The sequence below is a fragment of the Microplitis demolitor genome, chromosome 2 (genome assembly GCF_026212275.2).
Source record: "Microplitis demolitor isolate Queensland-Clemson2020A chromosome 2, iyMicDemo2.1a, whole genome shotgun sequence".
Taxonomy (NCBI): Eukaryota; Metazoa; Arthropoda; class Insecta; order Hymenoptera; family Braconidae; genus Microplitis; species Microplitis demolitor.
In genome coordinates, this window is record NC_068546.1 from 23,368,588 (window position 1) to 23,396,445 (window position 27,858).

The 27,858-nt window shown below is 32.5% G+C and overlaps 6 protein-coding genes across 8 annotated transcripts; all 6 read left to right on the top strand.

The window, feature by feature from the left end:
• The first annotated feature begins 8,552 nt into the window (after positions 1-8,552).
• LOC103578058 (uncharacterized) lies at positions 8,553-16,988 on the top strand. The gene is made up of 3 exons (XM_008559000.2): positions 8,553-9,023; positions 14,066-16,021; positions 16,308-16,988. Exons 1-3 carry the CDS (start codon positions 8,936-8,938, stop codon positions 16,478-16,480), a joined length of 2,217 nt encoding a protein of 738 aa, XP_008557222.1. The 5' UTR covers positions 8,553-8,935; the 3' UTR covers positions 16,481-16,988.
• A 1,517-nt stretch (positions 16,989-18,505) lies between these two features.
• Positions 18,506-19,509, top strand: LOC128667362 (chymotrypsin-1-like). Its single transcript, XM_053737042.1, has 3 exons — positions 18,506-18,708; positions 18,772-19,159; positions 19,348-19,509. The coding sequence occupies exons 1-3, from the start codon at positions 18,506-18,508 to the stop codon at positions 19,507-19,509; spliced, it is 753 nt and encodes a 250-aa protein (XP_053593017.1).
• Positions 19,510-20,526: 1,017 nt separating this feature from the next.
• Positions 20,527-21,547, top strand: LOC103578074 (chymotrypsin-1-like). The gene is made up of 5 exons (XM_053737043.1): positions 20,527-20,569; positions 20,630-20,780; positions 20,850-21,096; positions 21,200-21,340; positions 21,407-21,547. The coding sequence occupies exons 1-5, from the start codon at positions 20,527-20,529 to the stop codon at positions 21,545-21,547; spliced, it is 723 nt and encodes a 240-aa protein (XP_053593018.1).
• Positions 21,548-21,855: 308 nt separating this feature from the next.
• LOC128667363 (chymotrypsin-1-like) lies at positions 21,856-23,524 on the top strand. Its single transcript, XM_053737044.1, has 4 exons — positions 21,856-22,067; positions 22,190-22,574; positions 22,634-22,774; positions 23,507-23,524. Exons 1-4 carry the CDS (start codon positions 21,856-21,858, stop codon positions 23,522-23,524), a joined length of 756 nt encoding a protein of 251 aa, XP_053593019.1.
• Positions 23,525-23,689: 165 nt separating this feature from the next.
• On the top strand, positions 23,690-24,299 carry LOC106694288 (chymotrypsin-2-like). The gene is made up of 2 exons (XM_014445237.1): positions 23,690-24,058; positions 24,123-24,299. Exons 1-2 carry the CDS (start codon positions 23,690-23,692, stop codon positions 24,297-24,299), a joined length of 546 nt encoding a protein of 181 aa, XP_014300723.1.
• Positions 24,300-24,852: 553 nt separating this feature from the next.
• Positions 24,853-27,817, top strand: LOC103578059 (uncharacterized). 3 transcript variants are annotated; one of them, XM_008559003.2, is made up of 3 exons: positions 24,853-24,983; positions 25,037-25,216; positions 25,319-27,817. In XM_008559003.2, exons 2-3 carry the CDS (start codon positions 25,115-25,117, stop codon positions 27,671-27,673), a joined length of 2,457 nt encoding a protein of 818 aa, XP_008557225.1. In that variant the 5' UTR covers positions 24,853-24,983; positions 25,037-25,114; the 3' UTR covers positions 27,674-27,817. The 3 variants fall into 3 exon arrangements, with proteins under 3 accessions (XP_008557225.1, XP_053598925.1, XP_008557223.1); XM_053742950.1 differs by having other exon boundaries at positions 24,853-24,979; XM_008559001.2 differs by having other exon boundaries at positions 24,853-24,968.
• The last annotated feature ends 41 nt before the right edge of the window (positions 27,818-27,858 follow it).

Sequence of the window (27,858 nt, forward strand, 5' to 3'; positions counted from 1 at the left end):
TAAAATTAAATTACATTCCGAATGTTTTGCGGTTGAGGCTACATTGAGTTGACTATAAGAGTAAGAAGAGGAGGGGGGGGGGAGAAATTACATTTGTTGGATTTTAAAAATGTGCGTGATAGTTTTATATGGAGACTCGTTATAACATAGGAGCAGTCGTGCACGAACGACATTATTGCTGGGTAGAAATAGATGTGGATATAGATTATTTATTTTTGCTTCCTCTTTGTGTGCTCGATTGCACCTTAGAGGAATACGAATCGATCGATCGCATTTTTTATACCCGGTTTGAGTTACATTCCGCGGACAACTATGACAATTAAAAGGAAGAGAAATAATGAGAAATAATAATTATTGTAACTTTAGATATTTTTTTAGGTAAATTTCAAGTAATTGGACGACGAGGTAGAGGGCAATATGGGCAGGGTGAAATCGGCTGATGAAAAATTCAAAAAAAAAAAATTCGATTTTAAAATTCGCGGGAAAAATTTGAATTTAAAATTCGCGGGAAAAATTTGAATTTGAAATTCGCGGTGAAAATTTTTAGGGGAGGCCGTTTTTTATCCGGCATTGAAATAACTTTTTTTTTTTTGTGAATGAGTCATGTCTTAATGGCAGATGAAATTATTAATTAAAAAAAAAATAAATTTAGCAATCAAGACAACGGACATTGTCTTAATTCACATTTAATTACTTTCCATTTTTAAATACTCTTATAATTATTGCCAGAAATACACGTGTTTAGTCTGAATAAATACCTGTTACGTTGAAATAAAAAAAAAAAAAAATTAAATTGTCTCCTGCAAATGAAATCGAAGCTAAATTTATTTAAATATTTAAAAACCACCCAATAAATCACTCTCTCTTTATTTTTCACTTTCGTTTAAATTATTTTAAAAATGATCACTTAAATATTTATTTTAAAATTAAATTCAAAAAATAAACTACTTGTCTCCCACGTAGTTTCGTTTTCTAACCCGAGAAAAAAAAAATCCGAATTTCTCACAATCTCAACTTTTACAAAATGCTCACATTAAACCGGCCGACAAAATTGATCTCAATAATAAAAGCAAGAAAAAAAGGTCCATTAACTAAATCTATATCTGAATGCAGGCTCACAAAAAAGATGGATCCGGAAAGACTTTCTCTGGGTTTTTGCTTAACTTTTTGTCGTCTAATATCTCACGGTCGATACCGATCTCCGATCTCTGTCTCGATAAATCTAAAAATTCCGATATAATTACCGCTTATCCTACATCTTATATTTATATTCTTTTAAACTCTTTGTCTCAGGATCCTTTCGAATGGAGAATAATCTCCGCGTTATATTAATTAGCTTCTTACTCCTCTATTCCCTGGGATAAATTTATTCTCATCTGAGTGAAATCCCGTTAAATTTTAGGAATTTTTTTTTCTTTCTCTTATTCATATTAATAAATATTCTCGTCTCATATCCTTCAAAATTTCAAGTATAAATTTCCCGTTACCGTCAATTCAAATTTTATCGAATCAATAAAAAAAAAAAAATATTCGTCAATGTTAAAAAAAAAAAATTGATATAAAACTCGACAATTGCACATATTTTAAATAATTTACAGCAAATAAGTACACAGTAACTATGTACATACACAGTGTACATACAAGTGAAAGTACAACCGGTCAGAATTATTTTAGATCAAAAGGTAAAAGTGAATTAGACATAAAAAATAACAATAATAAAAGAAAACTCGTTAAAGTGGAGAAAAAAAAGGAAAAAAAAAAACAATTTATATGATTAAATAAAAGTTAACATGGACAAAATAAACAATCGTGTCTACGTGAATTCAATCGTGCGTAAATTGCAGCCAGAATGAAACATTTTTTTTTTTGTTAATTTATTTTTATCAGTAAATAAATATAACAATTAGATATTCAAAATTTTTTTAGCTTATGTGAAAGGACCGACTCATAAATAAGTGATTAAAATAGTTTAACATTGGCACGAGAGTATAACATGTATACATTTATATATTTAGCGTTATGTTGTGTATTTAAGTGAAGGATGTGAATGTGTTGAGATTCAGAGCGGAACGTGAACGCGTTTAAGAAAATGAAGGGGACTGTAGAGCGTGAATAAGCGTGTCCTATGATAAAACCCAGTGCAGGTAGATATCTATGTCTATATCTATGACTATGACTGTGGTATTGCTGCCTTTCAATATAAAGAAACTCCCACATAAATTAAATCCTTCAGTTATATTCTTATTTAATTAATTGTCCGGATAAATGTCTTCCGGATGATGACCCGTACCACGTGCTCTGCTTAAATTTACATTTACATTAAAAGAAAAATGACTTTTCGAATTATTGGATTTTTTTCTTACGATCCCGGGTCAAAAAAGTCAAATTTAAATTATTTTCATGACCTGAAAGCAATTTTGGTATCGGAAATTTTCAATCGATTATTTTGTAAGTGGAAAATTTGAAAATTCCGTGGAAAATTTTATTAATCGAATAAATTTAAACTTAGCTCGAAATTTGGTGTTTTTATTTTTGGACTACTGGAAATTTTCGATTTTCAATGCATTAATTTTTATTGATTTTTTTTTATGTATTTTGTAGGCTGACTTTTAAAACTCCCGCGCAGTTGCGTAATCGCAATTATGGAAATCATTAGCGATTGTCAGAGCTGCATCAGTTTCTCCAGTTAGTCAGCTAATACCCGGGAGTCAATCGAATGGGAATGTACGATGGCCAATGGACTGTCCACTTGTCAACATGATTGCCAGGGATTTTCTTTCCTATATATTTTATGTCATTACAATCTCTTTATATTTATTTTTTTTTTTTTAGCGAATTTATAAGAACGTTTCTTTTTCATGTGGAGTAAATTTTTTTATTTAGGGTGTGCCTAGTAATTTTTTTTTAAATATTTAAGTATTTAATTAAAAAAATTAAAATTGCATAATTAAATTATGAGAGTAATTAAAAATGATTAATTATTATAATTACCACCGAATTTCTTATTTTGGGTAAAAATTTTTTCTTATGGTATTTTATATAATTATATATATTTTTTAGACTAAAAAATAATCATTAAAATCGATTAATTTAATTACAAAATCCTGTAATTAAAATTGATTAATTTTAAGAATTTTCAGTTAAATTTGAATTTTATATTTTTTTAAATTATCGCATGGTATTTTATGTAACTGATATTTTTTTTCAAGGTTCAAAGGACTGAAAAAAAAAAATATTAATTCGAGTCGATTAATTAAATCATGAAATACAAGAAATCCAAGCTAATGACTTTAAATTTGAATTTTTTAACGAATTCAGGACATGGGTAAATTTATGTGGATTATTATATTTGAATCCTCAAATGAATGAATAAGGATTTTAAATTAATAAACTTTTTTTTTTCTCGAAAATTTTTTTTTCTTTGAAAAATTATTTAAATCGCTTAATTAAATTATTAGCAAGTAATTTAAAATAATCAAGTTATGAAAGTTTGAATTAAAAAGAATTCAATGATTAATTTTTTTTTTTCAGCGAGTTTCAAAAAACTTGTATCTCCTTAATTAAATTATGAGATACGCAATTTAAACATGAACTTATTTTTTAATAAAAAAAAAATAAACATTTAATTAAATTCAAATCGCACCGAACATTTTTTTCCTTAAATAAGTAATCGTTAATTAACTAAAAACATTTATGAAATTTTGTTACAACGCCGCGTAAATTTAAAAAATCCGGTTTTCAGAAAAAAAAAACCGTCAGTACTTTTAGAGGCATTAAAAGATAAAGGGCGTTTGTCAATGGGGTTATTGTTGAAAATCATTGATGTAAATAAGGAGTTTTGAATGATGATAAGACCGAGAGCTTAGAAACGAAAGTAATTGAGTTAATAATTGAGTTTTGTTATGTAACTGAGGGTATATAGCCTTGGTCGAGTGACCTAGCGCATTGTGGCTCAAGATTACTAATGAAAACACCAGACCCGGGAATTGGAGTAACTAATGCAACTTTCTATTGGATTACATTTCTATAACATTTTATTTTATTTTAAAAAATAACAATTAATCAACATTTTATGTTCCTAACAACAATTTCACTTTTTATGTTTATTTATTCATTATTATTATTTTTATATATATTTTTTTATTCACATGAATAGGGCAGCTTGTGCAATGCGTAATTAACGTACTTTTTATTTTAAAAAAAAAGTTGTTACTTAATTTTAAATAAATTATGTTAAATAATAAATAATCTATTTAAAATTCATTAATTTATTTTTTAGAATAATTTGTTTTTTTTTATTTTATATAGAGGTGTGATTGCGATTGTAGTTCTAATAGATAATTGTATTTTTAAGGCAAAATGAATGTAGATTTAGTAATTAGCTAGACAGGTTTTAATTTTTTCGCGTAGATGGAAACGCAGTGAGAATAAAAAAATATATGTAACGTTTTATAGTTCACTTTCAAAACATTCACTCGATTTTTTTTTAGTTTCATTTTATTATTCAACCCATTAATAATTATTTTATAATGTTGCGTATTAGCAAATCTATATATTTTACTACTAATATCATATGATTTATTACTTGGGATAAAAAATATTCAGCTACTGGATAAAGCATATTTTTATAACTTCCTCATTATTTTATTATCGTATATGCTAATTTATTTTAAATCCCATTAATTTTAAAATTTTTTTTATAATTCATTTTATAACTCGGACTATTTTTATTATTAAGAATTTAATTTTTTCACACGAATTCGGTATAAAATGACCTATAGAATGAGCCCTCAAAAAAAGAGTTACGATAATTACTTCATAAGTTACGTATATTTTTTATGGCAAATGAATTTTTTTAAATTAAAAATTTTGTTACTTTAAAAATTTTTGGCGCGAAAAATTTTTAAAATTAAGAATTCATTTTTTGCACATAAATTCTGTACTAAATGACCTTCAAAATGAGCCCTTAAAAAAAGAGTTACGATAATTACTTCATAAGTTACATATATTTTTTATAGCAAATGAATTTTTTTAAATTAAAAATTTTGTTACTTTAAAAATTTTTGGCGCGAAAAATTTTCAAAATTAAGAATTTATTTTTTGCACATAAATTCTGTACTAAATGACCTTCAAAATGAGCCCTCAAAAAAAGAGTTACGATAATTACTTCATAAGTTACGTATATTTTTTATAGCAAATGAATTTTTTAAAATAAAAAATGTTGTTACTTTAAAAATTTTTGGCGCGAAAAATTTTCAAAATTAAGAATTTATTTTTTGCACATAAATTCTGTACTAAATGACCTTCAAAATGAGCCCTCAAAAAAAGAGTTACGATAATTACTTCATAAGTTACGTATATTTTTTATAGCAAATGAATTTTTTAAAATAAAAAATGTTGTTACTTTAAAAATTTTTGGCGCGAAAAATTTTCAAAATGAAGAATTTATTTTTTGCACATAAATTCTGTACTAAATGACCTTTAAAATGAGCACTTAAAAGAAGAGTTACGATAATTACTTCATAAGTTACATATATTTTTTATAGCAAATGAATTTTTTTAAATTAAAAATTTTGTTACTTTAAAAATTTTTGGCGCGAAAAATTTTCAAAATTAAGAATTTATTTTTTGCACATAAATTCTGTACTAAATGAGCTTTAAAATGAGTCCTTAAAAAAGGGATTTCGATAATTAGTCCATAAGTTACATATATTTATTATAATAAATTTAATAATTTTTAAAGTATTTCCTCGTACTTTGTATTTAATGATTGTCAATACAGGTTATTGATAACATAATTAGAATAATTATCTCATCAGAGCGACTGTAAGTCGGACAAGAAAAGTGAATTAAAAAAAAAAACGGATCTGGCATAAGTTTAAAAAAGAAAATAATTGTTATTAGTATTCCGGGTATGTAATATTCAGGAAAAAGAAGTTGAATTATCGATTCAATCAACAGATCAGATTTGTCTGGTGATTGAAAATCCGTATATTTCATGATTATTTCTGTATCTGTATCTGTATAAAAAATAATAATAATAAAATAGTCACGTCGTAAAGTGGAATCGTGGGTATATTTGCATTTCCCGATCCGATGGCAAATACAAATCAGTATCTCTTTCTCTCTTAATTTAAATTTATCCTCTATGCAAACATATCAATCATTTACAGATCGGTTATTAAAGTTTCTCGTATTAAAAACGAGAGAGTCGGAAGTCATTGTCTGCCCGGCCCTACCTTCCGTAAAATGTTTTGTCCATTTTCGTACTGGACCATTTTCAAGACTCTTTTATGATTATCTATATATATATTCTAACATTAACAAACAAATTTAATGACATTATTACAAGTATTTTATTCCGTGTTTGGGATATATATTTAACCGCCTAAGGCTCTTGCATCATTCTCTATCACGTGCCAATCTGTATCGGAGCATTGGCTTTGCTATTACTAACAAAATCACCAAATAAATATGACCAATAAATTTAAAGTTACCTTTTAAATTACTAAATTTCTTCATATCATTTTACCCTGCTCTCATATATTTTTTACTATTTTTTTTTTATAATTGACAAGTATTACGCCAGTTACCGAATTAAAATTTTATACTCCCATTTTTTAAATAAATTTTATTTTCGCGGTTAAATTTTAAATATATTCTCCAAATTTTTTTTTTGGATTAGAAATTTTCTTTTGACATTTAAATTCAGTATACAGATCACTTATTAAATATTATAAATTATTCTTTGGAAATTTAAATTTACTTGTCCTCCATTTAGAAAAAAATTTTTAATTATTTTTTGAAAACATTAAAAAAAAAAAAATGAAATGTCATCAAAAATAATAATCAAATTCATTTTCAATCCTCAAAAAATCCCTGACTCATTTAAAAAAAATTAATTTTCTTCAATTTCTTCTTATCCAATCATACGAAAGTAAATCACCAGAATTAAATTGTATTAAAATAATAAAATAAATTTCTTAAAGAATATTCTTTGGTAATTTTTCCACAATCTAATGTCTAATGGATCATGCGTGAGACCGAGGCTCGCCGTAAATAAAATAATCCAAAGAAATTCAAATGTCTAGCATACATAAATATAAGCATTTGAATGCGTCCCAACTAAACGTCGACATTTACATTCTTATATTATTATACCAAGTTGTAATTGTTTCACGGAGAAAGTTACTTTACTTTAGTTAACTTTTCTTTCCTTAAACTATTTTTCCATCATCTAACATTCCCCAGCAGAGTCCAATATTCAAATTTACTTTCAGCCGTTTCCTCAGCACATATATCGCGTGCAAATATGTCTCATATATTTTACGTAATTGCCTCTTCGTCATACCCTCAATTAATTTATCACCGGCGTGATAAATTACTAATCATCACTTATCATTATCCTAGACAATTTGCCGGTAACTTTTTATAAGCAAATCCAGATCTCAAATAAAGCTTGAAAGAAAGTTTTCAAATCTACCATACGCTAAAACATTTCTTTACATTAGACCTTTAAGAAACATAATTTCCATTTCCATTAACATCTGCATCAGCATCAGCATCACCATCGCTGGATAATAACTAAATAGCTAAAGAGAGAAAGGCTATTACGGCAATTCGTGTGCGAATGGAAGCGAAACGAGACGTGCATTAAACCCACAAAGCAATATCAATCTCATTGCCAAGGTAAGAAAATAGAGATCATCATAATCATTATTATTATCATTATTTTTATAATCATTATGAGTGATTGCTAAGGAGTAAAAAATATTTCAACTACGGAATCGTTACAACTGACACACCTACAAAGTTAAAAGTCCATTTATATGCAGTATATATGAAAAAAAATTAGATCTGATCAGATAAAATTTTATCTGATTAATTATAGAATTTGAATCTGGTTATATTTTTAAATATCCCGCCAGATTTTATAATATTTGTTTAGTATTTTGATCTTGTCATATATATTGAGATCTGGTCATATATATGAACAAATAAGATCATACATATATACATTAATTAAAAAATTAGATCTAATGAAAAATGACCAGATCCGATCAGATAAAATTAGATCTAATCAGATATTGAATTTGAACATTATCATATTTTAATTATTTTTTTCAGATCTAATGATATTTGCTAAACTTTTTTCCTTGACGCGTAATCAGATCTTGTCATATATATTCAGATATGGTAATATAGAAATATATATGAAAAAATAAGATCATACATCAGGTCCAAATTGAATATTTAATCAGACAAATCTAATTTGTTGACGTCAAATCTAATTTTTTTTCACGGCTATATATTTATATATTTATATATCTATATATTATATATTAAAATAACGTTGTGCAGCGTCGAACAACAGCAAAGTTACGGAAAAGGAGGTGAATGCAAGGAGAGTGTACGATTGGGCATCAAGGATTGCATTTGGGGGCTGGAGTGGCGGTAAAGATATTAAATAAGCCGTGGTGGAGGAGTGATAGGTATTAAATAGGTCCGCTACCCCGGCAAGTTCCGCGTTTAGTGCTGGACGTCGTCGTCAACAGTGAATTTAAAAGAGTACCTGACTTATTACTTAGATAATAATTATCAGGTGGTTTAACTTGTGCTGGTGATTGTTTATTATTATTATTATTATTAATTTGGTTATTGGTAATAGTTAATATTATTGCACAAATGCAGGGACTCGATAAAAAGTAGAAGGCGCGTAGGAGAAAAGTGACAGCAGACTGGATAGTGCTCTTTAGTCTGCCAGTAACTCAGTTGCTGGAGAGACAGTGTCTAAGTCACTTGTACTAGATACTAGACACTAGACTCTAGACTATAGACCGTAGACAGTAAATACGAAACGTCAGACCTCAATATTTATAATAAATATATATACAAATATATATATATATATATAATTGTCATACTACATTCAATAATGAAATACCAGGGTGCCATTATCATCAGTCTGCTAGTACTCGAATGTTGCGGGACGCGAGTTCAGTCGAGTACTAAAAAAAAAAAGGGTGAGTTTGATTTTTATTTATCGAGTGAATATTTTTAAAAAAAACTGAATTTGAATTTTAATTTTACTAAGATGATGATAATATTTATTTAATGATTATGGGCAAGAGAACAAGGAGAACAAAGTAAATAGAACATGAAACGCTGATGGTTGTTTTTTACTAGAGAGTAAATGAAATAAATTAAATGAATGGATATTTGTAGAAAGTAGATGTATAAATTTATGACGTGAATCACAGATCGTGCACCTGTTGGAAGTTGCTTGGTTCCTTGGTTTACCACGTGCGCCGGCCTGGGATTTTTATTTTGAGGATTAAACCTGTTTGAGAGTCAAGTTGACGTCCTTAACGGTCGGTACTGTATCGCGGTACAGCTGATCAATGCGCGGGAACCTGTTTTAAACGGCAAAATAGCTGTAAAAAAATAAGAATTGTAGGACGAATGTAAGTACGATATTAATCGAGGGTATGGAGATGGAAATTGAGATCGAGAGTACGGCGCTTCGCGGGTTTTGTTTTTTTTTTCTGCTAGAGAGCTAGATATAGATGTAGGATCGGAGAACGGCGAACGTGTTACCGAGGCAAGCGACGAGGTCGGGAAAGTGCCGACCTGTGGGTTTACTTACTTTGGCTCCCAAGGAACTTGGTTACACACCCTTGTTGCACGATTATTGTGTTCGATAAGACGGTTTCGATATGTCAGGACATGGGTTTAGTTACTCTACCCTTTTTCTCAATTGATAATCTGCTTTAATAAGTTAATGTCATCTGCTAATGGTATTTAGAATAGTAATGAGAGTTTCTAGTTATTTAATCGTCATTACCTGGGAAAATAACCGAGATAAGTAGACGTTATGTATGGGTTTTGAATAGGAAATTTTATTTCCCACGATTTTCGTTCAGGGAAAAATTTTCCAAGTCCGATCGTTTAAAAGTTAAATCTTTTTTTTTGAATATTTTTCGCGGCTCGTACTAAAAATAGCTGTAACTTTTTAAATTTTGGTCCTACGGTAATTTTTATTGAGACAAAAATTGTAGGAAATTTAATATCCTACAAGTTTGGTCCTTACAAAAAATCTCGTAAGATGAACCGTTTAAAAATTATAGCCAATATATTTAAAATTTTCAGTTGATATCTAACTTTTTAAAATAAAAAAGCAATAATAATAATAATAATAATAAAACGAACAAGAGTAGAATGACAGGAAATTCTTCTTTAACAATCGGAAGTTGTCTTGTCACATCAGAAAACTCTAGAGAAAACAGTCGTTGTATTTTCTCTTTGCATTACTGCACAACTACAGTACAAGTTGCGTGTTTCTGAGAAAGATTTGCCAGTTTTACGACATTATATACATGTTCGCAGTCTCTTTAGGGCGTCATAGCATCATTAAGAGAGAAAAAGAAAAAAAATAAAACCGCGTATTAACGTATGAGTAGAAATCTGTTATCTTCCGGCTCTTAATGTCCTTCTAGCACTTTTTAAACTTTTATTGCCCGGTTACTGAACCAACAAGTCAGCTTTCTTGCGCATCAGGCCTGAATAAATAAATATGCACACACTCACATAAATAAATAAATAAATAAATATATAAGCATATCCTCAGCCTCGAACTTAAACTTGCCGGCTGGTTAAAAAAACTTAAAGGTCACCGCGAAATTTAAAATTATAATTAAATGTTTCAGTTGTTAATCTCGTCTAAAATCTTTTATATCTGAATCGCTTTTGAATTCCTTTCTTTATAATAAACTTTTTATTCCATACGCAAATTACTTTCGCTCGCGGATAATTGTCTCGAGTCCCACAGGCCTGCTGCAGTAACAGTGAAATCAATCACTAAAAATTCAAAGTAAATGTCGTGATATCCCGTTGAAAGCGAAAATTTAATTCAACAAGAGTAAAATCTGATAGACAAGACTAGACTAGAGTCAACTAGACTCGACTGAATTGTACGAGACTAAACTTTAATGGGTTTTAAATAGATTTAGCAGTAAGATTGTATTACAATACATTTCCGATATATCTAATGACTTGTATCAGAAAATTATAAATTCAAATCCGTGTCACGCTTTCTGCATCACTTGGCACATTGTGTTCTCTCTCTTTCTCGCGATCTCTATCTCTGCTATTAGATATCGTGTATCACGTACTTAGTTTATTTATGTCTATCCTCTGTTACTCTATTGAGTATTAGGTTAACTTGATATTTTAAATATTTATTTCACGGTACTTTCATACTCAAACTCGATGATTAGACAAAAACTATACAACGTTGTGCTGCTTAGCAGCAGGGACCTGAGGCCTTTAATTTAAACTGAGACAGGTGGTTTGTTTTTTTTTTTATTTAAATAAAGATAATCGGAATTTAGTGGCAGTTGGAGTGAGCAAATTTTTTTCGGAACTGAGAAGACTTTGAGGGAAAGTGAAAAAGAAAGAGATTTATTGGACGGGTTTTAGATATTTAAATTTATTTATTTCCGATTATTGCGGTAGGAAATATTTTTATCTTTTTGAGAGGTAACTATTTATCGCGATGACTATGATATATAGTGAGTATTGCTGTTGATAATTATAAAAGTATTTAAAAATAGAAAGTCATTACATGGGATTATTGAGATAATGTCTCTAGTCTTAATTGCTAAATTTATTTTTTTTTAATTAAATGAGAAAAAGATTTTTTAATTTGGGCGCGAATTTAAAAAAAAATTTTAACCGCATCCGAGGGTAAGAGTTAAATGGTTTTGTAATTAATTGAGAAATTAAATCTGCAATTAATTCATTAAAAAAAAAATTTATTGAGAAATTCAAAAAAATTTGAAAAAAGGATTTTAGCATCGAGCACAAAAATTTTAGAAAAATTAAAAGCTGAATTTAAAATAAAAGTTCAAAAAACGATTGCCTCTGTGGGCCGACTAAAAAATTTCCCGCTTTTATCAAACTCAAAGAATTTGAAAAAGTAAATGTATGTAAATTTTTGAGCTCGTGCTCAAAAATCGGTTGAACCAAAAGAAAATATATTTTGCTAAAAATAAAAAATAATTTTTTGAGACTTAGCTTCGATCTAATTTTGGAGAAATCAACAAATTCTTTAAAAAGACTTTCGATTGCCGCCAAAAACTTTAAATCGGTTGATTCGTTCAAAAAATTAGTTTCCACACACTCAAAAACGTCCACCTAAAAATAGTCAGGACAATTTTCTAGGACCCCAAAATCTCGACACCTGATGAAAACTCAATTTTCAAAAATCGAACCGAAACCAATAACTTCATTTTTGAAAATTTTCAAGCGGGAAATTAAAAAAAAATAATAAAATGACTAAACATTGACATAAAAGGTATTATTTAACAATAGACTAATTACAATGATTAAATAGTTAAATAAAATAAAAACATTGTATTACAGCATTATTACAATAGTCATAGTGTAAATAATTGATAGCATAGGACAAAGTAGCGCAACATATGATACTTAGTGTGTGCTGTCTAGTGTCTAGTTATCAAGTATGCTTCTATTGTGATCTTGCAAATAAAAATAGTCTTATGAAAGTCCACACTAGTACTACATATATAAACATATATAAATATATACAGTGGGCAAAAGTCTATGTAAGCAAAAGGATATTTATCGGCCGAGGGCTCAGCTATAAACCATAATCACAGGCATGTAGGTTGTATTAACGTTGTTGTTATTATTGTTATTGCTATTGCTGTTGTTGTTGTTATTATTATTATTATTATTATTATTATTATTATCGGTGATATGAAAACCCAAGGATCTGAGTACACGCAATGTAGAAATGCTTCTAGGCAAGTATACTTGGGTGTCTTGTACTTGTGCGGTACTCATGTGTTTGTTATTAATATATTGCATTATATGAGAAAGGTGACACAGTTTGCGGTTAAGGTTCGAGTCACTTTTTTTTTTTTTTTTGCGCAGTAGATTGTAAAATATTGGATATTTATTTTTTATCATGCTGACATTTTTTTTTAACGGGAAATATGTCAATTAAAATTTGATTAAAAAATAAGCGAATTGATTTTTAAAATTGAGTGGAAATTATTTATTTTATTAAGAAAGAAAAAAATTGATCATAAATAATATGGACTTTCTAAGGACAAATTGGGATAAAAAGTATCGGGACGCTTTCTCGGTCAGTCGCGAATCATCAGATAGATTTAAGCTGCACTTAAAGCGAATGTTTACGAGTAGTTGCGTTGTATGCGCGAACGACCAGAGCTGAATCCACTCTCTGGTTTATTCTCGGTTACCGTGACTGATGATAATAATTCTACGATTGTCACGCTGACCGCTTCTGGATCTCGTTGCCGTTAAAAATTTTATGTTGAATTAAGTAAAAACCATCGACAACAACATCAACAACCTTATTAACATTTAATTAAAAGTAAACGGATAAAATTAAAGCCTATTATTATAAAGTTATGAATGGAAAAACATTTTTTCTGTCTTTCTCTTCGGCGGTCAAGGCCGCGTACACGCTTTCATTTTAAAAACAACCGTTTTAAATTCACGATTATTTTTTAATTATTCTCTGGAAACTATAACTGTGCGTTTTAAAAATAACGAGTCATGTTACAGTTTCATTTTAACCGTTAATTTTTTTTATTATCATTTTTTTTAATAATAATTTTCATGTAAATTAAAATTCAAGAAAAATATTTTTTGGATTTATGATATTTCATTTGTTTATAAAAATAAATCAACATCATGGGAGGTCATTGGAAAGGAAATTTAATTTCCTACAACTTTAGTATCAGTAAAAAAAATTCTAAGACCAATATTTTAAAAGTTGTAGCCATTTTAAGCCTAAATTGTAAATTTGAAATTTGGAGCAATTGATCAAAAACTTTGAATGCCTGTAACTTTTAAATGAATGGTCTAGGAAAATATTTTGTAAGGACTAAAGTTGTAGGAAATTAAATTTCTTTTTCAACAACCACCCATGACATATATTTTTTCCAATTATTTCCTGAGATATGACGAATTTGAGTAAAAAATGAAATAAATATTTTTCTGTTATTTATAGAGATACCAGCAACAGATCAATCAGCAGCTTCGTCATTTTGGAGTCCAGCAATAAAAACAGGAAACATCTTCAGCCAAGATGACACGAGTTCTTTCTTCTCAGCCGGACATGGGCTAGTCCAAACCCACCCCATAGCCAGCGCCTTCCAAAGTGGATTCGGAGGGATAGATAATCTCGGAAGCCGAGGCGCAACTGTAAGACCCCCGCGAACGCGTCCACTGGATTATAGCGAGCGCGCAACAGCGGAACTCAGACGTAACCCATCGCTTTCGGCACCCGATGAGTGTGCGAGAGCATGTCGAGAAGGGGAGCCTCCTCGTATTTGCTACTATCACTTCACACTAGAGTACTACTCAGTGCTGGGCGCCGCGTGCCAAGTTTGCACACCCAATGCTACCAACACAGTCTGGAGTCACTGCCAGTGCGTTTTGGCAGATGGTGTGGAACGAGGAATTTTGACCGCGAACCGAATGATCCCCGGACCGAGTATTCAGGTCTGCGAGGGCGACAAAGTCGTAGTCGATGTCGAGAATCATATGCAAGGAATGGAGGCGACCATCCATTGGCACGGAATCTGGCAACGTGGGTCTCAGTACTATGATGGAGTTCCCTACGTCACTCAGTGCCCCATCCAAGAGGGAAACACTTTTAGATACCAATGGACTGCGGGAAATGCCGGAACCCACTTTTGGCATGCTCACACTGGCCTCCAGAAGATTGATGGTCTCTACGGCAGCGTTATTATCCGTCAGCCACCCAGCAAAGATCCCAACAGCAATCTCTACGACTATGATCTTACAACTCACGTCGTTTTGATCAGTGACTGGATGCACGAAGACGCAGCGGAACGATTCCCTGGACGACTTGCTGTGAACACTGGTCAGGATCCCGAAACTGTTCTGATTAACGGAAAAGGACAGTTCCGAGATCCAAACACCGGTTTCATGACCAACACACCATTGGAAGTATTCACAATAACTCCAGGACGTCGGTACAGATTCCGTTTGATAAATTCCTTTGGATCAGTTTGTCCAGCGCAAATAACTTTCCAGGGCCACGAGCTGACCTTGATCGCCACAGATGGAGAACCAGTTCAACCTGTCCAAGTAAACACCATAATATCATTCTCTGGTGAGCGTTACGATTTTGTAATAAATGCCGACCAGCCAGTGGGCGCCTACTGGATCCAACTCCGTGGGCTCGGAGAGTGTGGAATAAAACGGGCTCAGCAGCTTGGAGTTTTGAGATACGCACGAGGTCCTTATCAACCATCAAGTTCCCCACCAACTTACGACCTGGGTCTCCCTCAAGGAGTTGTCTTGAACCCGTTGGACGCGATCTGTAACATGCCCAGGGACGACGCGGTCTGCGTTAACCAACTGAAGAACGCAAAGGCAATCGACGAGGGAATTCTCCAAGAGCGTCCAGATGTCAAAATTTTCCTGCCATTCAGATTTTTATTCTACCGCCCGGAAGAAGTTTTCCAACCCAACACTTACAATAGATTCCTGGTGGCGCCCACTGGCGACCACGTAATTTCGCTTGTCGACGAAATATCCTTCACGTTTCCCCCGGCGCCTCCTATTTCCCAGATCAACGATATCCCACCAGAGCAATTTTGCAACGGCGACAATAGACCCGCTGACTGCGGAGCAAATTGCATGTGCACTCACAAGGTCGATATTCCCCATAATGCTATTGTCGAAGTGGTACTCGTTGACGAAGTACAGCAACCTAATCTCTCCCATCCGTTCCATTTGCACGGATATGCGTTCAATGTTGTGGGCATGGGTCGCTCCCCAGACAAAAATGTCAAGAAGATTAATTTGAAGCATGCACTCGATCTCGACAGACGTGGACTCTTGCATCGAGAGTTTAATTTACCGCCTTCCAAGGATACCATCGCGGTTCCCAACAATGGATACGTTGTCTTTAGATTCCGAGCTGATAATCCTGGTTTGTATTTTTTATTTTACAAAAAAAATATATTTTTGAAAACTGGATAAAAATTCACCGCTATAATTATTAAAATTTTTTTTACTGCAGAAACTTTTTTTAAAATTCAAATTTCGCGGTTTTTATTTTTTATTTTATAAATTAAATTTTTGGTATCAAGTAATTAAATGGAAACTTAAGTTTTATCTTTGAAAAAAAATTCAAAAATTATTAGACGTCTGCTATCTTGAGTATCATTTAAAAATAAATAAATAATAATTTTTTTTTTTTTTTTTTTTGTTAACAGGATACTGGCTCTTCCATTGTCATTTCTTGTTCCACATCGTGATTGGTATGAATTTAGTACTTCATGTCGGTACACACGCAGATTTACCACCAGTACCACCGAATTTCCCAACTTGCGGTGATCATTTACCACCGATAACGCCGCCTTTGTCTCTCGACCATCCATTTCATTGAGGAAGGCCATTCTCAATCTAATTTTTAATAGGAAATACTTTTGTAAAATAGTTTAATCGTCTAGCTGAAGATGTCCAAGTTCAAGTCCAACAAGACGGGAATAAATATTGAATCATCGATTATTTATTTAAGACGTCGATATATTTTTTATTCAAATAAAAAAAAATATATCCGACAAACATTATCCTAACATTGTGTAATTCTGTAAATAATCTAGGCGTAATTACTGTGTATACCTTATACATTTTATAATTATTATTATTATTAATATTATTATTTTCTTAATTAAATGCAGAGTAGCAGGTAGTTTTTATTTTTTAATTATAATTGATTATGGATTTTTAATATTATTATTTTTTTTTTAATTTTAATTACTAACAGTGTGAAATAATTGAGTGCGCGTGATGTGTGTATTCAATTGTATCTACTACGCGATACAATATCGATTTATTATCCAACTTTATAATTAAATCCAATTACTTAATTAATTTTTATGTATCCTGCTACTCTCGACTGTCCATTCACTCTCCGTTCTCGGTTTATAATTTTTATTTTTTAATAATAAAGTTGTGTTTTTTTTTTTTAATATTACTCATTGGCTCGTTAATTTTACTCTAGTTTTATAGACAAAAAAAATATTGGTTTAGTCTAGGGAAAAAAATCTCAGAATTAAAATGTGCTCTATGGAGTTAGAAGGTGATATTTGCGTATCAGATGATCTGACAACCGCTAAAACCGATAATTGAGAGCAAAGCTTAAGAAAAATGCTTAGGAAATCCAGCTCATGGGAATAAAACCTGTTGAACCGGCTTGTTTTTTTTTTTTTTTTTTTTTTTTTTTTTTTTTTTTTTTTTTTTTTTTTTTTTTTTAACATCTTTAAAATGTAAATTCACGACTCTAATGAGTTAAAAAGGTTCGTCTGATTATCAAATAGTCTCATAGTCGCCAAAAGAGCGATTCAAGACTGAAACTTGGAAAATTATTAGAAAATTAAGCTCGTGGGAATAGAACCTGTTGGACGAGAATATTTTTTATTTATAGAAACGTCTGGAGAAAAAATTTTCTAATTTATTAAAAGCATCAGCTGAAGTTTGTGCTCAGCTATAGATGCGCAGAAAAAAAGAATTTGCTGGCGCAAAGAAAATTTTTCATTATAAATTGAAAATAAAAATTTTCCGCAAAAAAATCCTTTTTTCCTGCAGAAAATATTCTATTAAATTTTTAGCTGACGTAAATGAAAAAAAAATATTACTTGCACTCGCATATAAATAAAAAAAAAATCTCAGCCATTTTTAGTATTTATCATCAATAAAATTTTAACTCAAGATAAACTTGAGATTAAATGACTAGTGGGTTTTACCAAGATTACGGTACTGCGATTAATTTATAACCTCGTTATCAATTAATTTGTCGCATTAGATTTCTGTAAATAATTTTTTTGATTTTAATTAATATAAAATTTATAAAACTCTCATAGATCCACCCCCTTATCAATGCTCATCAGCACGTTAATTACTTATTAAAAATTACTCAGTATCAATAAATGAAATCAAAACCTGAACCTGAACCTAGGCCTTGACCTTAAAACCTCTATCCCATCGATAGCAATTTTATTTTTTATAGAGATTAATTAAACAAAGGAGCTGATCTAGTTGATGATCTTAATTGATAGCATTCGATAACAATCCGAGTATGTAAAAAAATGATAGACAGATATATCTTTGATATATTTGTAGCTTTAATCTAAAATCAGATAAGTGGCACTCGAATCGTGAGTTTAAATCTATCACAAAGAAAATACTCATGAGATGAAAGAAAAATATATTTCCTTGTACATACAAATGTATGGATAATTAATAGATGTTATTTATGAATTTGTTATCAATCATTGGCGCTAGGGTATGCATTTTTTTATCAACCAATGACTTTTCACGATAGCAATTAGTATATAAAGTCTTTTACGTCGAGAAAATTTATCAAGTGCAAGTTTTACTTTTGGTATAAAATTAATTTGGTAGAACCAGGATGCAGCCACTGACTTTTTTGGTAATTGCGATAATTGCACTTGCAAGTGCTCGTGAAATTCCGACGCGAGTTGTCGGTGGCGATGATGCGCCAGAAGGAGCTCATCCCTATCAAGTGTCACTGAGACGGGGAAATTCGCATTTCTGCGGGGGAGTTATTTTGAATAGTCGATGGGTCATTACTGCTGCTCACTGTATTGTTTTGTAAGTTTATTAATTACTTTTATGATTCAATTAATAATTAATGGGATCTTGTTTAATTTATAGCCAAAGCGCGTCTTCAATCACGGTGGTCACCGGCACGAATAGTTTGTCCGAGGGCGGAGATCGTTACAAGGCTAAAACTTTGATCCCACATAAAAAATACAATTCGATGGTATTTTCCAATGACATTGGATTGATCAGACTTGCTGAAGAAATAAAGTTTAGTGACAAAGTTCAAGCAGTTTCATTGCCGTCGAATGACGACATATACAACGAGTACCCGGCAAAACTTTCGGGATGGGGAGCAACTTCTCTTGGCAGTTATTTGCCCGACAAACTTCAGGAGATCGATTTAATGGTGATCACTCAGACAAAGTGCAAAGGCTACCACTCTATGGTTGCTGATGGACATATTTGCACTTTGACTAAACTTGGAGAAGGAGCTTGCCATGTAAGTTACTTTTATTTTTTAAATGTTGACTTTAAAATACCTGGAATCAAAGTTGACTTCGGTCGGAGTTAAGCTTAACTTCAATTTGAAGTTAATTTTGACTCTGGAAGTTTAGTAAACTTTTGAATAAAATTTTGAACCCTACTATGGAGTCAAAAAAAAATAAATGGAATTCAAAATAATTATAGGGTGACTCTGGAGGTCCACTAACTGCTGACGGAACTCTTATTGGCCTCGTCTCCTTTGGACGTCCTTGTGCCCAAGGATACCCTGATGTCTACACCAGAGTCTGGTTCTACCTCGACTGGATCACCAAAACGATGGCTACTACGGACAAATTATTATCATAGTAAATTAATTAAAGCTTTGCCTGATACTAATTTTATGTCCCTCATTTTGTTAAACAAATAAATAATTAATAATATATATATATATATATGTCTAAATGTATTTAATTAAAATAATTGTAAAAATAAAACAAAAGCTAGAAACATCAATCAAGTAATTGGTGGGTCAAATGCTGCACAGGAAAATATATGTTTCATGTATCATTCATAAAAGTATCTCTGGTATGGAATCATGATTTCTGTAGCGGGTCAATTGTCAACAGATATTGGATCCTAACAGCCATTGTTGCAGAGAGTTAATTAATATTTAGTATCTAGCAATTAAAATGTTATTTAAATAAAAACTCAATTTATCTGCTGGCAGGTTTTTGAGATAAGAGAGAGTGAGAATATAAAGTTCAATTTAATGCACTTGATAATAAATATGACAGAGACTTTTATCATGATATTGAACAAGTACGTATTTTAGGGCAATCGAATGCAATGATCACGGAAATTTCACACTTCTAAAAAAATTTAATTAATTATCCATATTTTTATATTTATGAAATAAATTCAAAGATTTTACAAAGTAATTTTGATTTTTATTTTAGACTGCTAGCTTTGTAAAAATTAAAATTTTAAACCATTAGAATTCAAAATAAAACCTAATTTTGATTTTACATATTTTTGAATTCAAAAATTATTCCCGCTCTTTTTAAATGAAATTCAAAAAAATAAAATTCGAGGATTACTCCAGATCATAAATACTAATGTACAAGAAACATGGCGATTTTTTCCTGGATATAGTATACGCGTTTTTCTAAATCATTATCATTCCAATCAACCCAAATAAAATATACTTATCAACTTATGTAACCTAAATTTAAAAAAAAAAATAAGAGTCTAAAATTCAAAATTTATTGTTAAGTGATTGATAAAATTTTAGCAACTAGATAAGTTCAATTACTGAGTATATAAGCAACTAATTTTTAGAATAATCATTAATTGTTTCAAATCACTGCTGACTAAAGTTAAATCATGTGGTTTGTAATTTTATTTGTGGGCATTGCTGCAGTTAATGGTAACTAAATTAATTACAAATTAATTGATTGACTTGTTTATTTAATTTATAATTATAAAGGCAGCCCGGTTGCAAGAGTAGTCGGCGGTGGAGATGCACCAGATGGAAAATATCCATACCAAGTATCATTGAACGTATTGAATTCCCATATATGCGGTGGATCAATCATTGACAAACGTTTTATTTTAACAGCCGCCCACTGTGTCGTCAAGTAAATACCATACAGTTAGATAATTAATTAAGTTTATCAACGAATGATAATTTTCTATTTATACCGTAGGATTCCAGAAGTTTTCATGACAATCATCGTGGGCACGAATTCACTGAGTAAAGGAGGAGCTATTTATAAAGTTGACAAATTTATTATTCATGACTTTGATCCTTCGATGATTTTAAATGACATTGCATTGATTCGCACTGACAGGGACATTGAGTTTAATGACAAAGTACAGCCGATTAAAATTAGCGATCATAATTTCCATTTACACGGCGATCCTGCCGTACTTACAGGATGGGGATACACGCATGTAAATTATTTTTTATAATTTTAAATTTGTCTAATGTCTGTTACATTCACACTTGTAAGAAAAATCGGTTTCAAATTTACTGTAATTTAAAAATAAATTTTAGGCATCGGGAGTAAATGCACCAGACAGATTACAAGAGATAAATCTTAAGATCTACGAGCACGAAGAGTGTGAAAAACATTGGTGGAATTTACCCGAAAGTCAAATTTGCACTTTGACCGAAAGTGGCGAAGGCGCTTGCATGGTAAGTTGGCCAAAAAATAAAAAAACTAATAAATTAATAAATTAATTAATTGATTATAAAATTCAGGGTGACTCCGGTGGTCCATTGGTTGCCGATGGTGTCCAAATCGGTATCGTTTCCTATGGGGAGCCATGCGCCCAAGGACTTCCAGACGTTTACACCCGCGTTTACCATTACGCCGACTGGATAAACGACATTATTAATTAAGCAAATGTATAGTTTGATAAAATAAAATATTAATTAGTCCATCATAAATCAATTACTGATCACTGTCTACAGTAATTCAAACTCCTTAATCATTTTAAAATTAATTAATTAATTTAAAAAATGTTATTTTATGTCAGCAAACAGAGATTAAAAATTTTTAATTAACTCAAGATTGGAGCGCAAAAATATATTGTTATCGGAAAAACAAAAAATAATTGATAGCAATTGAGGTATAAAAGTCTTGTGGATTTCAGGGCATGCCATTGAGTTGAGTTTTAAGTCTCGAGTTAAATATCATCAGCGATACGATGCAGTCATTAGCTATTTTGCAGATTGTAATTATTGGAGTTGCAGCGGGACTGGGATCATCTCGTGAGATTCCTCGAGTTGTGGGTGGCAGAGATGCACCAGAAGGAGCACATCCCTATCAAGTGTCATTAAGACGTGGTAATTCTCATTACTGTGGAGGTGTTATCCTTAATAACCGCTGGGTAATTACTGCTGCACACTGCGTTGCTCTGTAAGTTTGTTAATTACCACCTACTTATTTAGCTTTGCATTGGATTATTTAGTTTTTTAGTACTCGTAAAGTCTGGTCTTAGGATTGTGACAATTTAAAAAATATAAATTTATTATTTACAGAGTTAATTCAACTGGCGTGACAGCAGTAATGGGCACCAACACGTTATCAAAAGGTGGAGATGTCTATCACCCGGACCTATTTATAGTTCACAAGAAATACAAACTCCTGTTTAACGATATCGCTTTGATAAGAGTTTCGAAGGAAATAAAATTCAATAAAAAAGTCCAGCGGGTGATGTTACCAGCAACCGACTCTAGGTTCGATCACTACGCAGTAAAACTTTCCGGCTGGGGTCTCACTCAAGTCAATGGTGAAATTCCCGACAGCCTTCAGGAAATAGATCTCCAGGTTATCAGCCAACTAAAATGCAGACTTTATTTCCCGATTGTGTTGACCAGCGGAAATATTTGTACTCTTACAGTACGAGGACAGGGAGCCTGCAACGTAAGTTCTCAAAAAAATTTGAATTATTAATCAATTAATTGATTAATTTAATTAATTAGGGTGATTCCGGTGGTCCATTGACGGCCAATGGAACTCTTGTTGGTATCGTGTCATATGGACGTCCCTGCGCCAAAGGCTTTCCTGATGTTTACACTCGAGTCTTCCACTACCGCGACTGGATCAATCAAACAATAGCAGCCGCTAATAAATTTTATGATAATGATTTAGAAAAAGTAATTATTTACTATTAATAATTTAATATTGTAAAATAGTTTGTATTTATAATCAGTTAATTAATAAAAATATGATAATCGATAACTGGAATTTAATTATTTTAAAAAATCGCAATCTCCTGTTAGATAAATAGATAAATCTATCACCAATCAGTAGTTTTTTTAAAAAATTTATAGCTGACTATATAAAGCTTCAGATTCACAATCGTCTAAGCTTGTAGAAAGATGAAGTCTCTAATTGCCACTGCAGTAATTATTGTAGCGGGTGCTCTTGCAGCCGCTCGCGAAATTCCGCGAGTTGTGGGTGGCAAGGATGCACCAGATGGGGCCTATCCGTATCAAGTTTCATTGAGAATCAGCAATTCTCACTTTTGCGGAGGTGTTATTATTAACAGCCGATGGGTTCTTACTGCAGGGCATTGTATTTATTTGTAAGTATTCTTCTTTTTAATTTTAAAAATGAGACATACGATACTTCAGCTCTAAAAAACAAATTAATTTTTAAAAAGAATTTATCTAGAGCAGTTTGTACACAATTTCATTCCCTAAAATATTATTATTGACAAATAAATAAATTAATTAAAAAATAAAAAAATGTAATTAAAAAATTTTCATTGCTTGTGCAATTTCTGTAACGACTTTATAATTAACTACTAAATCATTAAGACACTGATTAATAAACTGTATTATATAACACAGAGATTGCACATAATTTAATTTCATATAAATTTTCAAACAATGAAGTCGGTGAATAAAATAAAACGTTTATGTGAGAAATAGTTTTTTTAATGGGAATAGATGAGAATGAAACTAATCCAAGATAACTCGGGTAGTGAATTAAATCTGAAATAATAAAATTATTGCAGCATGGATACTAAAAACATGACAGTAGTGGTCGGTACGAATAATTTATCAAAAGGCGGCGACGTCTACAAGTCAAACTACACGATAGCTCATAAAAACTACACGGGAGAATTTGTCGATGACATTGCGCTGGTGAAAATAGTCGGGAAATTTAATTTCACAAAGAAAGTCCAGCCGATTTTGCTGCCGATCAAGAATGACTTGACCAAAGAGTATCCGGCGAAGCTTTCTGGCTGGGGAGCGACTTCACTTGGAGGATATTTGCCGGACAAGCTCCAGGAAATAAATCTCACGGTCATCACCCAAGTTCGCTGCAAGAGCTTCCATTCCTCTATCACTGGGGGACACATTTGCACTCTAACCAAGAAGGGAGAAGGTGCTTGCCATGTAAGTTTACATAATTATCGTTATTGAGGAGTCTATGTAATTAATTTTGTGTTTTTGAAATCAGGGTGACTCTGGTGGGCCATTGACTGCCAACCGGACTCTCATTGGACTCGTTTCCTTCGGACGACCCTGCGCCGTAGGGTATCCTGACGTTTATACCAGAGTTTTCCATTACCGCGGCTGGATCAAGAAGACAATAGCTAGCGTTGATAAGACAGATGATGATTACTCTGATTATTAATTAATGTCACAAAATTATCAATAAATATTCTGTCAATTTAAATTTAATTCTAATTTTAATTATGCGCAGTTCCTTAAAAAATAAATACTGCAGTAGTTCTGCTCTTTGAAAAAAATTTTCAAATTCCAGGACTCAGACAGATTGCAGACACGGGACTACGGCCCGTATATACATATGTATAAATATATTTAAAATAATTAATTAATTATATATTTTTTGTTGTTTTGTTTCTATTGGTGTGTTCGGACCTGCCACCCAGGATACTTTGAAGCTTTTTTCGCACACAAAATTAACATTAATTTTTATTAATTATTGATCGATTTGAAATACTAAGATTTGTTTCACTTAAATTTCACTTCAATCAATACACTGATCATTAATTAATTTTTTATTTTAATTGGTTATTCACTTTTTTTCTATTAATTAAATTTAATTATGAATCTAAATTTTTTCCGGATATATTGCAAGCGCCCAGTGCGCCGAGCGGAGAATCCGAACAGACCATTAGAACGCGCTCTATCCTCAAGTTTTTGAACTCTTTCAACACATCGAGTTTTATTTGCCGGTTCAAAAACTTCCGTTGCACTCCTAAGTGTCAACAATAAACAAAGAAATTATTTTTTTATCAATTAAAAAATTAACGACCCAGGATTATTAATAATTCGTCAGGTAAAACTCAAGTCAGTGAGTAAATAAAGCTTACTGTTAGATAAAAATAAATAACTTTCTATTTTTAGGTTACTCAGTAATTTTTGTGATCCCACACTGACGTTAATTTAAAAGCAATAACAGTATTTATAAAAAAATATGTAAAAATGGACAATTTTCAAAACATAAAAGCTTTTAACGCAGCTGCGCAGAATTATTTGAAACGTCCGAATCAAACGACAGCTTCAGTGCTCCAGCAATGTCTCGATGTGAGTAATTTATTTTTTATTTAGTTTCTCGATAATTAAAAAATAATTTTTACCGCTTGGTGGCTCAGTAATTATATTTCTAACTGATGAATATTTTTCTAGATGATAATAAAAACAACAGACTTAAAAATATTCGATACCATCAGTCCGGTAACTAAAGAATTTTATCTGCACCTCCACAACCTGGTAATTTCATCAGACTCATCATCGCCGCCAATCTGGAGCGTGATAGAAGTGCTGCAGCACTTGTGCAACAGCCCGCAAGCAAGCCAGCAGCTGATCCATACCTACAAGTTCGCCTCCATCGTGTCAAAACTCTTGGTACCGGACCTGGTGTCTCTCAAACGAGTGAAAGTCCTGAAAGTTCTCCAAGAACTGACCTATGGGATCAGAATTCCTTATCAAGAACGCTACTTGTTCAGCTTGATACTGACGTTGACGCAGTGGATAATCGAGTCCAATGAGGAAGAAATCGTGAACCTGTCAGTGGGAGTCTTGATAAATGTCTGCTACAAGAACTTGCCTTCAATTTATACGCTGCTGAAGAAAACTGACATCAAGGCGCTGCACCGCAAGCTCCTGGTCCTCCAGAATGGCAGCATTAGCATCAGAGTCCAGTGCTGCAAGCTCCTGATCATGATGGAGCAGGTGACGAAGACTATTCCGGACCAACTGATCTTCGAGTTCGTTGTCGTGACCATGCAGAACCTTTTGACTGTTCTTCAGAACCAGGACACGTCAGTCCTGCGTCACTTGGTCGAGTTCTTTGAAGATGTTCGACTGGATGAGAGCTCGCGAACCGCCTTGGCCTCCTACGCTGACTACGCACGGGATGTTAAGACAATTATCAAGCATCTGAAGACCTCTGCGCCTGAATCAGTCGCCTTGGTGATTGAATTTTTCCAATCGCTGGTTAAATTAAAGCATCCGACGCTGATTCCTCTGTATCCTGAGCTGATAAAAATAGCCATGACCTGGATAGCTGATGACCTGGTGGCTGTCAAAGCCATGGGACTGCTACGAGTTATTATTTCAAACTCTCGGCTAAATAAAAATATTTCCGAGCTTACTGCCAACATAAAACTTGATACTTTGATGCTTGTCCTAGGTCCCGATGATGACTCCGACCCCAAATATCTGGATGTCGAAAAAAGACTGACGGAATTCGTAAAACTAATGCTAGAGATCAATAAAGTCAAGTCATTCCGTGGACAAGTCAGCTCCGAGTTCAGTGTCCAGCGGATGAAGAAGCTTTTGCTGCCGGTCCTAGCCACCAATGATGGACCTAGAAACCTTCGGTGCGAACCAACCCAAGCGTTCTATATCCACGCGCTGGCTCTGACTGTCGAGTTGGCGATCCAAGACTCAAATTGGCTCGCTCTCTACACCGCTTTGATGGAAGAACGATCAGTTCAGATGACCATCGCCGTAGCGGTCTTTACTGGAGATGCCGAAGTGAAGCAGACAGCTCTCCAATTGATATCTTCAGCCAACTGTCCCCAAGAATGTATCTCAGCAGTTGCCAAGTGCATGTGCGAGTTGGTTCCCCTTGCCCTAATCGAATCCCAGTCAACTTATCAGAATTTGAATGCCTGTGATAGTCAATTGAGCAGTGCAATAAATGCCAGTGCTGATGCTTCCTTCACATTGGCACAAGAAAACGAACTGGACACTTTGCTGGGGAGCATAAATGATCTGGTAAAGGAAAATAAAATAAATGAAATCACCACGTCCAATGTAATCGAATTATATCAGTACAAGTTGCTGATAATGAGTCAAAACGAGAGAGTTAATCAGGCGAATCTTGAGGCCTGTAATAATCACGCAACGCGTTTGCAGCAACTGCTGGCCCAGACTACGGCTGAGTCGAAGGAACTGTACCAGTTGCTGTACTACTCCCAGCTGAATGTCGATTTGATAAAAGACGACAAAGTCAGGATGAGCAAGAAGCTACAAGAAACGGAGGAGCAGAGCAAGAAGCTGCTGAGCACCCAGAAGCTGGAGATCGCGAGTCTAAAAAAAATTTTGGACGAAAAGTCTAAGTCCAATGAACAACAGGCTAAAGTTTTAGCTGAGTTGAAGAAGGAGAAAGACGAGTGGCTGAAGGAGAGACAAGAGCGGGACAACAAAGAGACGAAACGCGAAGCTAAGCTTCTAGAGCAGGCCAACAAGATCGCGGAGATCAATAAGATCAATTCGAAATTGGAAGACAGTCTGGGGAAGAAGAACCAGGCGATCGAGAAAGTCAACAAGGAACTGGAGACTGCTCAGGAGACCATCGCGGTCCTGCAGCGAGAGCTGAAGCAGTCCAATGAGCAGAGCAAGGGCTACATTCAGACGATTGCGGAGAAGGAAGAAGAAATAGGAAAACTACATGGTGAAGTTAAGGATCTCAGTCAGATGCGCGACATGATAATAAATTTAGCAGCTTCCAAGAAAAATAATACCACCACGTAGTGCTAATTAAGCTGTAGGTTTATTGATAATCACGTAGTCATTTATTTTTATATCCAAGACTCAAATTTTTTGTGATGCTGAAGTTAGCCGACATCCAGGAATTTTTTGATTTTTTTTTTAATAATAAATTATTTTTAAAAAAATATTTTAAAAAATTGCACCTGTAGTTTTTTGAATTTTCTACA

What these genes read in the sequence shown, in the direction of transcription:
- LOC106694288 (XM_014445237.1), top strand. Translation starts at nt 23,690, where the DNA reads ATGACAGTAGTGGTCGGTACGAATAATTTATCAAAAGGCGGCGACGTC. An exon ending in AGGGAGAAGGTGCTTGCCAT is followed by an intron (nt 24,059 to 24,122) that starts GTAAGTTTACAT and finishes TTTTGAAATCAG; the next exon opens with GGTGACTCTGGTGGGCCATT.
- LOC103578059 (XM_008559003.2), top strand. Translation starts at nt 25,115, where the DNA reads ATGGACAATTTTCAAAACATAAAAGCTTTTAACGCAGCTGCGCAGAAT. An exon ending in TGCTCCAGCAATGTCTCGAT is followed by an intron (nt 25,217 to 25,318) that starts GTGAGTAATTTA and finishes ATATTTTTCTAG; the next exon opens with ATGATAATAAAAACAACAGA.
- LOC103578074 (XM_053737043.1), top strand. Translation starts at nt 20,527, where the DNA reads ATGTGGTTTGTAATTTTATTTGTGGGCATTGCTGCAGTTAATG. An exon ending in GGGCATTGCTGCAGTTAATG is followed by an intron (nt 20,570 to 20,629) that starts GTAACTAAATTA and finishes ATAATTATAAAG; the next exon opens with GCAGCCCGGTTGCAAGAGTA. An exon ending in GTGGCGAAGGCGCTTGCATG is followed by an intron (nt 21,341 to 21,406) that starts GTAAGTTGGCCA and finishes TATAAAATTCAG; the next exon opens with GGTGACTCCGGTGGTCCATT.
- LOC128667363 (XM_053737044.1), top strand. Translation starts at nt 21,856, where the DNA reads ATGCAGTCATTAGCTATTTTGCAGATTGTAATTATTGGAGTTGCAGCG. An exon ending in GCTGCACACTGCGTTGCTCT is followed by an intron (nt 22,068 to 22,189) that starts GTAAGTTTGTTA and finishes TATTATTTACAG; the next exon opens with AGTTAATTCAACTGGCGTGA. An exon ending in GAGGACAGGGAGCCTGCAAC is followed by an intron (nt 22,575 to 22,633) that starts GTAAGTTCTCAA and finishes TTAATTAATTAG; the next exon opens with GGTGATTCCGGTGGTCCATT.
- LOC103578058 (XM_008559000.2), top strand. Translation starts at nt 8,936, where the DNA reads ATGAAATACCAGGGTGCCATTATCATCAGTCTGCTAGTACTCGAATGT. An exon ending in GAGTACTAAAAAAAAAAAGG is followed by an intron (nt 9,024 to 14,065) that starts GTGAGTTTGATT and finishes TGTTATTTATAG; the next exon opens with AGATACCAGCAACAGATCAA. An exon ending in ATTCCGAGCTGATAATCCTG is followed by an intron (nt 16,022 to 16,307) that starts GTTTGTATTTTT and finishes TTTTGTTAACAG; the next exon opens with GATACTGGCTCTTCCATTGT.
- LOC128667362 (XM_053737042.1), top strand. Translation starts at nt 18,506, where the DNA reads ATGCAGCCACTGACTTTTTTGGTAATTGCGATAATTGCACTTGCAAGT. An exon ending in GCTGCTCACTGTATTGTTTT is followed by an intron (nt 18,709 to 18,771) that starts GTAAGTTTATTA and finishes TTTAATTTATAG; the next exon opens with CCAAAGCGCGTCTTCAATCA. An exon ending in TTGGAGAAGGAGCTTGCCAT is followed by an intron (nt 19,160 to 19,347) that starts GTAAGTTACTTT and finishes AAATAATTATAG; the next exon opens with GGTGACTCTGGAGGTCCACT.